Genomic DNA, 14,427 nt, shown 5'->3' on the forward strand with positions numbered 1-14,427 from the left:
TACTGGGAAGCGTAGGTGATATTCCAGAAACTGAGTGTAAAACACTTATTACCTGCAGCAGCAACTGTGTCTTCCCGCTTCTCTCACTTTGCACCCTTTTTCTCACCTTAGACTTTTATGAGCAGCATGTAATCTGACCTGTCAGTGAGCTGTTAGTCTTATCAAGATGGTTTTTAGTAGCTTTGCAGAGTGAGTGAACAGTTTAGAGGGGAGCCTAATAAGTGGAGAGAGCAGCATTTGCCGCTCATAAAATAAATTGAAACTCAAGATGCCTATTAGAATAACCGGACAAGAGGTAGCATACGGTCGCAGCCATAGCAGTCCAGGGTTGAAATCTGTGACCAAGACCTTATGCTGCATCTTTGTTGATGATTCAAACATGGAAACCATTTTAAGTACAAATTAACCTGCCTACTTCACAACTAACATACATAACTATCACCGCAGCCCTGTCCACATTAGCAGTAAGAGTGACTAAGTGTATTTTGACACTGCTACACCCAGACCCTGGCCATAGTAGCTGAATATCCAGAAGGCTTCTAGATGACATTTTTGCCATTTAAGTCCATTCAGGGTTTATTCACTTAATTGTTTAGTACTTTAGCATTATGGAAAACAATTCTGAAGAAACTTTGTAGAAAAAAAAAGCCACGTAAATCCGTTAAACACCTACACAACGCAAATATATTATGTCTTATGCTTATTTCTGAAATAGTATCTAGTTGCTAAAGGTTCTAGAAAATCCGTGTCATGGAAAAATATACTACATATTCTAGTACAAATTTCGTAACTTAAGGTAACTAGTAAATTTCAAGCTCCAATCTTTATTTTAAAGGCCCCGTCACTGCAATTTCCAATTTGCTCATAGCTTTTTAGCATGCTGGATGCGAGTCAAGTGCGATCAGGATGCTGCCGTCTTCACTAATTCCCATACAAATCACAGCTTTATTCCCGTACTGATTTTTCCTTCTAAAGCTTAGTAGGGATTTCCTTTCTCCTTCCTCTTTTCCCCCGGCCGACTTGCCTACTGTGTACTTTTTTTTTTTTTAATTCACTGCTGGATATTGGTCCTGAACTTTCTGCAGTAAGCGATTGTCAACTCCTTCCCCTGGCTCTTGATTGGTTGGTAGTTTCGCAATTGAGCCAATCAAAAGCTAGGAGAGGGGTTGACGGCCCCTTATGGCACAAAGCCCAGAACCACTATCCAACAGTGAACATCCCACCGTACCACTCCAATTTGATGTACATACATGTACAGTAGTTCGTAAAGTAGATTTCAGGGCTTTTAAGGTACACCGGGCAGCATTGTCCCCCTATGCCCTATAAAACCTTTTGAGACAGAATTCTTAATTCTATTCCCTGTAAAAAGCATAATGAACGACAATTGAAAAAAAAAATATATATATATATATATATAAAACTGAGGCAAAAAGAAGTTGTACAGTTGCCTGTATGAAAGACCGCTGTTCCAATGAACAGAGTAAGAATAAGAGTAGAGGTCAGATTGGCCGCTTTGAACTCCTGTACTTTCCTTCTGCAACGGTTTGGATAAACTGCCATCAATTCTTGATCCCTCCCAAAATTCTATGCAAGCAGCACCGGTGGCAATTGTTGAATAGAAAATACCCAAACTCCCTGCAATACTTGTGATTTAACAATGCGGCGTACCTGTAATCTTGTCCCTGACTAGTTTACAGGATTCTATTTCACCGATGCTCCCAAACAAGCTCTTTAGTTCTTCTTGCGTCATGTTCTGAGGAAGGTAGTTGACTATTAGGTTGGTCTTGCTATCCTCTGTATTGCTGGAGTCCACCGGTGATGTGCAGTTGTTTATGGTGTTTTGACAGTTGCCTGTGTTATTGCAAGTGGGACCATTGGACAGCTGTGTTTCCATGGCAGCAATTACCTGCTAACGAGACAGAATAGAGGAAAGAAGGAAAAAAAAAAGCTGTCAAAACCAATTCATATTGAAACTGTCTACAATTAGCGATATTTCTCAATCCTCTCAGTAATAAATTGTGCTGATTACTAAGCACTTGCTAAAAAGTTCTAATAAAAGTTGTAACTAAAGAAAAAAAATATATATATGCACTCTTTTGCCGAATTTGCAAACTGATCGGTAAACCGATACCCCAATTCTAAACAGGACTATAAAGTGTGCTGCAATTTGAACTAAGCGATAACTTCAACTACCCGTTGGTGTCTCACAGGGAGGGGTGACCCATGTGTGTCCATTGTAGTCTACGAGAGCTCAAAAACAGCCATGCACAATAATACCACTTTCCCAGACAGATAGGTAGTAAGCCTCACATTTCGGTACACCTCTCAATAAATGCCTTTTAAGTTTGCTCTCTGTATGTACTACAAATACAAAAATCTTTCGGAGGTGTGCTTTCTATGCCACAAAAATTCACGCTTTCTCATTTTAGTAAGCAGATATTCCAGGAAAGAAAACTATATCGTGTTCATCTACACAAATTACTAGCGTTTCTCAGCTTCCATTTCAAAAAAAGAATTTTAAGAATGATAAGCTGGAATGTTGCAACTTTTTTGGGGGGGCAACTGGGCGTTACCAAACCAGTAGGTGAATGGCAAAACTACCAGACTATGTAGGGGCATTTCCAGGAAGAATAACAAAGCGACAGTACAAGTCATCCGAGTAGCTCCCCGTTCTGTCTCAAAGAGGAGTGCCAAGCAAGGGAACTGCTTCCAGTGTCTCTATGCCCCATAAGAGTGAATATGGGCAAGATCAGTCTTTATTAGACATCCCCTTTAAGTTTGATTAGGACAACCCTTATTCTCCAAGGTAAAGCCGGATGCCCCACTATGCGTTTTCCCGAGGGCTGATGCAGAGAGTATGAAACATTATACCACCTAGATACCAACATGCATACATTTATGGATTTTAATGGACATTAGTGTTTCTCCAAAGCCTAAAACAGAACAGGCTAATGAAAGAAACCTACGGAAATTTCTGTTTAACCCTTTGCAATCCAATTTTGGTTTCATGATTTCCTAGGGGGCTTTCTCTTTCTGCCATTATACAATGTCGCCATCTGCTGGCTAGAGCCAGTACTGCAGTACGTGACATGCTGGAGAGGCCCTGACAACAATGCGGATGGTAATATATATTAAGAATACCCTGCAGGACATTTTCCGACATCGGAGCTGCACAGGCTTCAATCAGAATGTAGGAAGACGTCAGACAGTGGATTGGAAAGGGTTAACAGAGCAAATGACAATACGTTTTTTTTTGGAGGGGGGGGGGGGTTGAAACATGCGAAAACCCTTAATACAGATTTTAACCTCAATTTAAAAAAAAATCCTTTGGCAATGCTTAATTAGGAGCTGCGAAGTGATTTGATAAAAACAAGTAAAAAGTGTTTCCCCAAGAAATATCCTGAAATATTTTGTACAGTACATCAGCAGAGATCAACAATTCGCATTCCAATTAGAAGGCGTAAAGATTGATACATCTAACATTTATACAAGGACACCACCAAACCGATAATCTTGCTTTCTACGTAGGTAACAAGATGGACTAGATAGATCTCCACCATCTATTCTACAAAAAGAAAAAAAGAATTCTGCAGACAACGCTACAGACTATCATTCTGGAATAAGTTCCTTAATTACTCTTAGTCTGTGCTTTGCCGAACAATGTCTTGACACCGTACTCTGCAAGTAATGAATGGTGTTTCACAAAATATAATTTTTGCCCAATTGCACATTTATTTCTCTCTTCAGGTGGCAAAAATGAGATCTTAAGCCAACATTCAAGTGAACAGCTGCACAAGGCCGGGTGTGCGGAAATAATAGCATTGCTCAGCTATAGGACCATCTGCTCGGAATAAAATGATACTCGTGTTGAAGTTTTACAAAGTAATGAATATTGTGTGGAAAGAACCCACAAGAGTTTCGACTATATGAGCAAAATGAAATCTCTAAACTGTGAACGAGGAAGCAACTTATCGACATCCTGACTCACAATGTGTTAATAAAGCAAATGGTCTTTGAGATCATACCAAAACATATCCAAACGCCCAATTCTTGCCCAATTACCAAAACCATCGAAAGCAAAGCCAAATCAATACAAAATGGTCAAGAATGTAGATTTTTGTATAAATACATATTTAATTCAGCAAGGTTCAGCTGCATGAAAATGAGATGATGAAATAATTTAACAGTTTTGGTATGGCCTCATATCACTATTACAAGCCTACAAAAATGTAAGGAAAATCCCACAGACCCCAGTCCAAGGCTCTGCGGCCCACGAACCACTTCTAAGCAGAGAAGCCACATCACACAGTCTGACTGCCATGTTAGTTTGGAGTTGCCGTCTGCAATATGGACACAAAAAGCACCGCATGTTAGATAAGCAAGAAAATGCAAATATAGCATTACAATCATCCTATCCTAGCAGTTTCTATGTCAGTAACACTGCTATACTGCTCCGACGAGCAGCTTCTCGTGAGATGTATATTTAGTGACAAAAATGGGATTGCATCCGCAGGCAGTCTCATTTCCTGAGGCAGTCTCAATCTTATTTTTGGCACTAAATCTATAGCTGTAATAAGATCACGTGAATAAAAACTAAAGCATGTAATATTGTAAGGCTATGTACAAGTTTAAAGGCTATGGAAACCTTTGCGCATGAAAAAAAAATCAATATACACATCTTACCAAGTCTGCAGAAAAAAAGGATTCACTTATCTGTTTTTTTTGCATTGAGTTTTCCTTCTCATGCATTTTGATTTTAAAGCCCCATAGTTGGTTTGTAGGTTGCGCCTACATTCCAGTCTGTGGCTTGGGGGCGTTCCCAGCACTGATTAGTTAAGTCTGTATTAGGATTGTGCACAAACTCCGCTCTCTTCCTTTTTCACAGACTGTGTAGCATAGCCACGCCCACACACTACTACACAGCTGTCCAATTCTCCAAGTAGCTGCTGCTCCTATACCCCTCTTCACTGCTGATAACAGTAGAAAACTCATGCAGATTAAATTACAGCCCTCTGTAATAGTAGTTTTCTCTAACTTTCTGTTCTTTTCATCAGTTTAATCTTCCAGACAATCAAATTCCAGAAATCAATCAGAATTTAATGAAAACCTATTAAAGTCTTCATTTCCAAAAACACATCAATTTAAAAAAAAGTGCAAAGGTGTACATAGCCTTTAACAACCTGGAAATTGTTTTCTTCTAACTGCACAAATAAAACTATTTACACTTGTATGTAAAAGCTCTCAAAGGGAAAAAAAAACAGAAGGGATCTATGCAGAAACAGAAAACGCATCTCCAGAAAGGTGCGATACATTAGTACTCGTATAGTTCCTAGCCTCTATCAGCAAAACATAACCTAGTAATCTAAAGCGTCAAACACTGTACCACTAAGTATTAAGTTAAAGGGACTATCTAAGAAAAAAAACTATTGGAAACCTGCTTAGCCTGCTTTACAGAGACATACTCCCCCCCTTATCCCCATCAGTATTCCCTTCCAGCTGCAACGATAATGTCCCGACTAAGGGCCATGTGACTGCTGCAGCCAATCACAGAGTGAAGTGAGCTTAAAGTGATTGGCTCAAACGATCACGTCCCTGTTGTGGCGACGTCATTCCTCGTCCAACAAGATGTAGAGCAGCAAAAGATGGGGCACCACGTATGTCTTATGTAGGAGCAGCAAACTGATCAGGTTTGTAGAATTTTCTTTAATTGTCCAAATTCCAGAGAAAATCTGATCATTTGGTGTAAATTTCACTTCTCGTTTGTCATTCAGTTTCTGCATGGAGAAAACGGAGTATCATTCCCTGTAAGCAGGCAGTCGTTAACTTATGAACGACTGCCCACTTACTGTGAATGGAGGTGGGTGGGCTGGAACGATCCCCGACCACCTCCATGCAGTCATAGATGCTCATTCATGTGTAAAAGCGCATGAACGATTATTGCTGGGACGTCCGGTTGGGCATTTGTTGCCCGACAGACTGTCCCATGTAAAAGCGCTCTTAGCGTTACATCTGTAGCAAGAAATTAATGAATGCAATAAATGCAAGCTGAAGAAGTAAAGCAATAGAAAATTATTAATACAAATTACAAACCTATTTCTAAAGGGTATTTCATTTGAGCGAGCCAACGATGGGTCTACCTGTCTAAACAGGAACCACTGGAGCGAACGAGTTAGAGCGGACGTCACTCACTCGTTCAAACAAGAATCAGCTGATCTAAAATGACCATAACTCCCTACCATCACTGCTCTGTAAATGGCCCAGTATGGGAAATATACCCCAGAGAGGAGAGCCAGGGAGGAGTGGCGATCATAGGGCAATAAGAGCATGAGTGCACTTTAGGGAGTGGCAAACAACTACGTTTGATGTCTCATACTACAAACAAGAGACAAATTTTGACGCGAATGGTCATGTGATTACATGTGAGCCTGGCCTTATAAAGACAGTTTTTGATGACCCAACGGCAATAAAAAGATCTAAAAACTCCTTTTAATGGATTGACCCACAAATAAACATTTGAAGTCCATACTTTTTTTTTCTTCATATTCTTATCAAAATGTTTCTATTCCCAGATATTCTAGGATTCAAGTTAGAATAGCGCCCCCTGCTTCTATCCTGTGTCCACCTTAGTAAGTGATCCAACGTAGTTTCACATGCTCACTGGCTATGTGGAGGGATCCCTGGTGTGGTGAGCGGCTGCGGCTGAAGCTCCAGCGTCTTCTCTGCTTGTCAGAAGAGAAGCTGAGCAATCTCAGTAAGGGCTCTCACAACAGTGCATGCTACCACGCAAAACTCGATTTTGCATTCACTTTCAATTGTGCCTCTTACACAGCAAGCAAAAAAAAAAAAAAAAGAAGATTGCAATCAGCACGTATGAAGCGAGCACACACACCAAGATAGTGTACAGGGATGGTCAGCACACAGGAAGTACACGTCATTGCGTATATGCTGCGAGCTCCCACACGGGAGGTACACGCAGTACACTGTAAAAATAAACCACACCCTAAGGCTGGGTTCCTACAGGGCGGAATCCAGCTGAAAATCTCGCGGTTTGGCCGCTGTGAAAAAACGCAAGATTTCCGGCAGGAAAACGCTGCTTCAAAACCTGCTTCAGAAGGTTATGGAGCGGTTCGGCTGCATGCTTTTTCGTTGCGGCGGCACTTCCTTAGAGAGCAGCGTGGCCACAACGGAAAAAGTAAAAAAAAAAAATTGACATGCTGCGGCCGGGAAATCCGCGCCGCGGCACCGACTTCGCCATCCCGTGTGGATGAGATTTTTGACAAATTCTATCCACATGACTGGCTAACCCTAGGATTAGCGGCCACAGGCAGATTTGCCGCAGTGAAATCCCGGAAGCAATTTTCATGGCAAACCCGCCCTGTGTGAACCCAGCCCAATACTCACTCCATCTTATTTCCTCGACATCTGAAAAGCAGAGCAGATTGCTGCAGCTTCAGAAGCAGCTGGCTGACCATACTGTAGATCTCTCCATATACCCAGTGGGCAAAAGTGCCCAAAAATCAGATTACTGACTCAGAGGAGTCCCTATTTCTGCTATGGGGACAGGAGGATCAGAATTTGACACAAGCAGAACGATAAAATAAAAAAGCATTAGAAAAGTCGAATGCACCCCAAAACTGTACATATAAAAATGTCAACTCCTCCTTCAAAACTTAAGCTCGCAAAAGCTACATAGATGGAAAAACAAAAGTTATGAGACTCCGTATCTGATACCAAAAAAACCCAAAATTTTTTCTTCTATGAAAAATGCCTTTATTGTCCCAAATTTGTAAAATGGTAAAAAAATATATAAAAAGAAAAATTTGTTATTGCCGAAATCTTTCTGACAAAAAAGGGCAACGTCATTTATACCACACGAGCAATGGCATGCAAAAACATTTAAAAACATCAGAGTTGCATTTCAATGCATGCTCCCAAAACACACAAAAATGATCCAAAAGTCAAAATGGTTCCAATGAATGTATCAACTCAAAAAGCAAGCCATCAAGCAGCTCCGCAGATGAAAGAATAAAGGTGTGTCTTACTAGGGCGATGCTATAAAAAAAAATGCTTTTAGGGTGCGGAAGTAACAAAAAATGTAATATAAATTTGGTATTGCTGCAGCTGCACTGAACCGCAGTAGAACATCACTTAAGTAAAAAAAACAAGTCAGAACTGTCAATTTTGAACAGCTCATCAGCAGAAACTGCAATAAAAGCTGTTCAAAAAATGTTGTCTTCACACCAAAATGGTATTAATTAGAGATGAGCGAACGTACTCGTCCGAGCTTGATGCTCGGGCGAATATTAGGGTGTTCGGGATGTTCGTTATTCGTAACGAACACCACACGATGTTCGGATGTTCGTCTATATGCGCTCAATGGGGTCGGCGGCAGCAGCGCCAACCCCATTGAGAACATATAGAAGACAAATCCTTCTTCTCTGCCACAGCTGGAACAGCTGTGACAGAGAAGAACGATGTTTGCCCATTGAATTCAATGGAACCGGCAATACAGCCGACTCCACTGAATGCAATGGGCTGCCGGCGATCGCGGGATGAATTGTCGGAAAGGGGTTAAATATATAAGCCCTTTCCTGCAATTCATCCAGAAATGTGTAAAAATAAAAAATATATATATACTCACCTGGTGCGGGCAGATGGAGTTCAGCGCGGCAGGCTGCAGTTCTCCTGAACTGCTCTGAACAGATAAGATGCCTCTGATTGCTGAACAGCCTCTGAGCCAATCAGAGGCAGCCCTCACTCACCCATTCATGAATTCATGAATGGGTGTGAGTGAGGGCTGGCCTCTGATTGGTCAGGCTGTGACCATTCAGAGGCATCTTATTCAGCAGGCGGGGATTTTAAATCCCCGGCTGCTGAATATTACTCACAGCTGTTCAGAGCAGTTCAGGAGAACTGCAGCCTGCCGCGCTGAACTCCATCTGCCCGCACCAGGTGAGTATATATATATTTTTTATTTTTACACATTTCTGGATGAATTGCAGGAAAGGGCTTATATATTTAACCCCTTTCCGACAATTCATCCCGCGATCGCCGGCAGCCCATTGCATTCAGTGGAGTCGGCTGTATTGACGGCTCCATTGAATTCAATGGGCTAACATCGTTCTTCTCTGGCACAGCTGTTACAGCTGTGGCAGAGGAGAACTTGCTGTGTCGTTCCCATCATTTTCTTGAATTGCCAAGATTTTCACACATGAAAACCTTAGCGAGCATCGGCGAAATACAAAAATGTTCCGGTCGCCCATTGACTTCAATGGGGTTCGTTATTCGAAACGAACACCCGAACATCGCGGGAAGTTCGTTTCGAATAACGCGAACCCGAACATTTTGGTGTTCGCTCATCTTTAGTATTAATCCTTTGCAATCAAATTTTAGATTCAGGGTTTCCTAGGGGGGGCTTTCTCTTTCTGCCATTATACAATGGTGCCGTCTGCTGGCTAGAGCCAGTATTGTGGACTGCGACATGCTGGAGAGGCCCCCCGACAACTGAGCGGCCAGAAATCTACAGTAATAATACCCTGCCGGACGTCTTTCGACATCGGAGCTGTACAGCCTTCAATCAGAATGTCTTCAGACATCATACAGTGGATTGGAAAGGGTTAATGAAAACATCAACATCCCTCAAAAACAAGCCCTCACAGCCTTGTAGGTGGCAAAATAAAACAAAACGATGGCTCTCTGAATATAGCAAAGCAAATTGGCCTAATTAAAGGGGAGGCCTCTGTATCCACAAGGCGCTTCTTCATTTGAGGTTTGCGTTCCAGTCATGTTAAATATCCCCATGTGGGATTTTTTCTAAAATCTGCCGATTCAGGGTAATATTGAGTTTAGTTTATTTAATAACTTTTGTATTACAGTTGTGTTATAAGAAAAAAAAAAAATATATAGAAATTCTGCAAGAAAAAAAAATTGTTTTCAAGTTTCTCTCTTAATTTGCTTTTGTTCCTGTGAAACATCTAAAGAGTTAAAGGGGTTGTCCCGCGCCGAAACGGGTTGTTTTTTTTTTCAACCCCCCCCCCCGTTCGGCGCGAGACAACCCCGATGCAGGGACTTAAAAAAAAAAACAGCACAGCGCTTACCTGAATCCCCGCGCTCCGGTGACTTCTATACTTACCGGTGAAGATGGCCGCCGGGATCTTCTTCCTCCGTGGACCGCAGCTCTTCTGTGCGGTCCATTGCCGATTACAGCCTCCTGATTGGCTGGAATCGGCACGTGACGGGGCGGAGCTACACGGAGCCGGCATCCTGCACGAGAGGCTCCATTGAAGAAAGCAGAAGACCCGGACTGCGCAAGCGCGGCTAATTTGGCCATCGGAGGACGAAAATTAGTCGGCACCATGGAGACGAGGACGCCAGCAACGGAGCAGGTAAGTATAAAACTTTTGATAACTTCTGTATGGCTCATAATTAATGCACAATGTACATTACAAAGTGCATTAATATGGCCATACAGAAGTGTATAGACCCACTTGCTGCCGCGGGACAACCCCTTTAACAGAAGTTGTAAATGCAGATTTGAAAATTTGAGAGGTGCGCTTTTTAAAATACGCTTATTTATGGGTCAAAGTCACTTCAGAACTGAATCTATTTGGATATTTTCAAAATTAAAACTGGCCCAATACTTCCATGCCTTCTAACATCCAAAATAAATACACTTTCAAATAAATGGTACCGACATACAGCGCACATATGTAAGCGTCATCTGCTATTTTGGATTGTATGATTGTACAAGCAAAAAAAATGCAGTTTGAAAATTGAACATTTTTTGAAAATTACCTTAAATGTAGGATTTTTTTTTCTATGAACAAAAAACGTATTGACCAGAATTTATCACTAAAAAACTACAATGTGTCATTTTAAAACATCTGACTTGCGTAAACCTTTCAAAAGTTATTACAATTTAGAAGTGGCATGTTGGATATAAAAAAATAGGTCTTGGTCCAAAAGGCCAAAATGGCAGCAGGTGAAAGGCTTTAAATGATAGGACCATCCCTTTAACCCCTTGAGTGGCACGCCCGGAAATTTTCCGGGACGAGCTCCACTGCCGATAGTGATATGGCCCGGAAGATTTCTGGGCTATGTATCACTATGGGAGCTGCAGAGCACAATGCCACAAGCTGTGACATTGTGCTCTGCCTGCACTGTCCCACACAGAACAGTTCAGCACTGTGAAATAAGAAGCTGGGAGATACTGCCGATCTGCCGGCAATCTCCTGCTTCTAAGTCTCCTGCTTTGTTTACAGGTTGCCATAGAGACCATCAGCTTGTCAAAAGCAAGCCGAGTGTCTCTGTGGCAGGTAGAGCTGGTGCTTGGCTGTCAGAGAACAGCTAGGTACTAGCTCTTACAGCAACCTCCGATGTCTGTTGTGTTAACCCTTTACATGCTGCAGTCTATGTGACTGCAGCATGTAAAGGGCTGTCACCATCGGACCCCCGGAATGTGATCAGGGGGTCCTAATGGGTCCCTGTGGAAGTCCCCTAAAGGGACAAAAAAAACCCAAAAGTTAAAAAATTATAAAAAAAAATAAAAACACTTGTCTCCCTTTACTTTGTAAAAAATCAAAAATAAAAATCACACATGTGGTATCCGTGCATCGTAATGACCCAGAGAACGAAGTTAATGCATTATTTAACCCCTTAATGACATGGCCCCTTTTTTTCTTTTTTCCCCATTTCTTTTTTTCCTCCCCCCTGTTTAAAAAATCACAACTTGTCCCGCAAAAAGCAAGCCCTTATATGGCCATGTCAATGGAAAAATGAAAAAGTTATGGCTCTTGAGACAACTGCAAAATTAGTTGAAATTCAATGATTAGACCATTTTAAAAAACCTGCCCTGGTGGGTCTGACAGGGTGGTAGGAAACCCGCCACTCAAGGGGTTAAAAGGCCATTAAAAAAGGTGTCAAATATTCTTAGTATGTGATTAAGTTGAACATCTAGCACATTCTAGTCTTGATAAGCAGATATTCTCAATGTGGTCTTTTGAAGTGGTTTCACGGAATTTTTTTTTAACTTTTCAGTATTTTGCAGAATTAAACAGGTTATGGAAACGTCATTTTTGTGGCACCCCAGTCCAAGACCCTTCCATAACCTCCCCTGATTTTTCTCCGAACAGAATGGGCTAATCCCAGGCAGCTTGAATACATTTATTGTTTCCACATCTGCTGGAAGTTAGTTTCAGGCATCTACTACTTACTTAGTACATATTTTAAAACATTGCGTGGGACCTTCCCCACCAATTACACAATGCGCCTGCTTTTTCATTTTTATATCACATTCCAAAGGGTGTAAGATTTTTAATTTTTGTCATATGAGTCGTACAAGGGTATTTTGCAGGATAAGTTTTTTTTTCTTCAATGGTACAACTTTAGGGGCCAATGTATTACTTAACCCTTTTAGAACCAAAGTCCATTCAAAGAGTTTTGGACTAAACATTCAACTTTAAAATGTATTTCAGTTTACTAATATTTGTCTTTTTGTGGGATGTTCAGGATGAAAATGAAATCTTTGTCTGCCTTCTATGGGTGTAATGGACAACTGGGGTGGGGGGGGGGGGGGAGTTCTAGGTTTCTAATTGTACACTAATCTAAGTTTTATTGGTGGTTATACCAACTACCAGATAAGGTAATCCTCAGATTCTCCAGAGTACAAAGATACCCGCTATGTGAAGGTTACTTGTTGCCATTACTGCTTAAACATCTTGATTAGGGTTTTAAGTTATTTTCATTAGCCTGCATCTTTATATGCAGTTTATCTTTTTTTACCTCCCTAATCTTTAATTATCCACTAACAGCTGTCAGAGGGCTTGTTTTCTTGCAGCACGAGTTGTATTCTTCAATGGTACTATGTAATGTACATCTAAGTGGACTGCGGTGGGGAAATAAAAGCGCCATTCATTTATCTTCAGGGGGGTGGGGGTGTTTTTATGGTATACACAGTGCAGCAAAAATTACAACTTGATTCTGTGGGTCAGTGCGATGACCATACCAAATCCTTTTTTTTTTTGCTGTACCATTTAAAAAAAAATTAAATCTTTGGGGAAAATTAATTTTCTGCTGCTAGCTTCTGACAGCCATAACTATTTTTCCGGCGACACCGTTGTGCGAGGGCTCGCTTTTTGTGGGATGTCCTGTAATTTTTGTTAGCAGAATTGTTAGAGTACATACCATTTGATCGCTGTTTATTATATTTTTTTTCTTGGAGACTGGGTGACCAAAACAGTGCAAATCTGACAGTGTATTGTATTTGTTTTCTGACTGTTTTCTGTGCGGGGGTAAACATGTTGCTTTAAAAAAAAAAAAAAAATCTGACTTTTATGGATACAGCAACACCAAATGTGTTTTTTTTTTTGGAAGGGGGGGGGGTATTTTTTATTACAAGTATGGGAAATGGGTTGCTTAAACTTATTACCTTTTATTTATTCTTTTTTTTATTACTAAAGCTTTTTTTAAACGGATTTTATTTGTTTTTTGGTCTCCACGGGGGACATGAACTTGCAATGGCTGGATCTCTCCTGCAATTATGATGTAATACTGTATCCCGCAACCTGACAGGCAGTCTATCAAGCCACATGGCAGCTTTTAAGGCCCCGGGCTGCCACAGCAACCGAACCACAACCCAGGAACAGCGATCGGGGCATTTAACTGCTGCTGTCAGAATGGAGCGCTTATTTTAGCTGTTGCAGTCGGGGGTCCGGCACCTGCATTGTATGGAGCGGGAGCGGGTATGGACTTCTCTCCATACAAACACCAGACCTCTATGACCTACCATAAGGCCCCCGTCTATGGGCATGATTTCGCCGGAGGTAAATCGCCGACGAATCACGCTGTCTGAAGTTTTTCATAGCGTTGCTATGGAAAGTACCGGCCCCCCTGTCCATGAGCAGAGAATCATTGAGATTCCTTGCTCGTGGCCGGCGATTCGCAGCATGCTGCTAATTACCGCGATTCTCTGCAGTCAGCCTGTCAGATAGGCTGACTTGCGGAGTTCCGGCTGCCGGAGATTTGCCGCGGGATACCGCAATGCCCGTGGACAGAGGGCCTAACTGATAAAGAGCAGGGGTTAAAGCAGGTGGGTCCACATTTTGTTTTGTTAAGATTGGAAGCAAAAAGTAATTCAGCAAGGGCTTAATTGGACAACAGCTTTCTTTTGGGTCTGAAAAGCCTGCCCTCTATCCTGTGGGCACAATGTGGCATTCTAATAGGATAACTACATCATCCAGGATGCGTAATAAATGTGTGCCCACATGGGTAGGCAAAAAACTTTGGACATTTTTTCAATGATTTTTCTGTTTAAAAGGGAGAATTCACACGGGAGAGAATCAGAATTCTCTTCCTTTTTGTTACTACTTTTGCACTGGAATAGCACTCCAATCCGTTGCTGAATGCATTGGCCGCACTATATAGTCACAC

At 41.5% G+C, this 14,427-nt stretch overlaps 1 protein-coding gene across 1 annotated transcript in view; it reads right to left on the minus strand.

Moving 5' to 3' along the window:
* The window catches only part of ELAVL2 (ELAV like RNA binding protein 2), a 98,987-nt gene that overhangs the window by 60,232 nt on the left and 24,328 nt on the right, over window positions 1–14,427 (minus strand). The window contains exons 2-3 of the mRNA XM_066602012.1: window positions 4,250–4,340; window positions 1,669–1,906 (exon numbers count right to left, since the gene is read on the minus strand). Coding sequence (XP_066458109.1) covers window positions 1,669–1,906; window positions 4,250–4,321 — 310 coding nt within the window. The 5' untranslated portion in view covers window positions 4,322–4,340. The remainder of the gene's footprint in view (window positions 1–1,668; window positions 1,907–4,249; window positions 4,341–14,427) is intronic.

Source organism: Eleutherodactylus coqui, chromosome 5, assembly GCF_035609145.1.
Source record: "Eleutherodactylus coqui strain aEleCoq1 chromosome 5, aEleCoq1.hap1, whole genome shotgun sequence".
In the NCBI taxonomy this organism is placed as follows: Eukaryota; Metazoa; Chordata; class Amphibia; order Anura; family Eleutherodactylidae; genus Eleutherodactylus; species Eleutherodactylus coqui.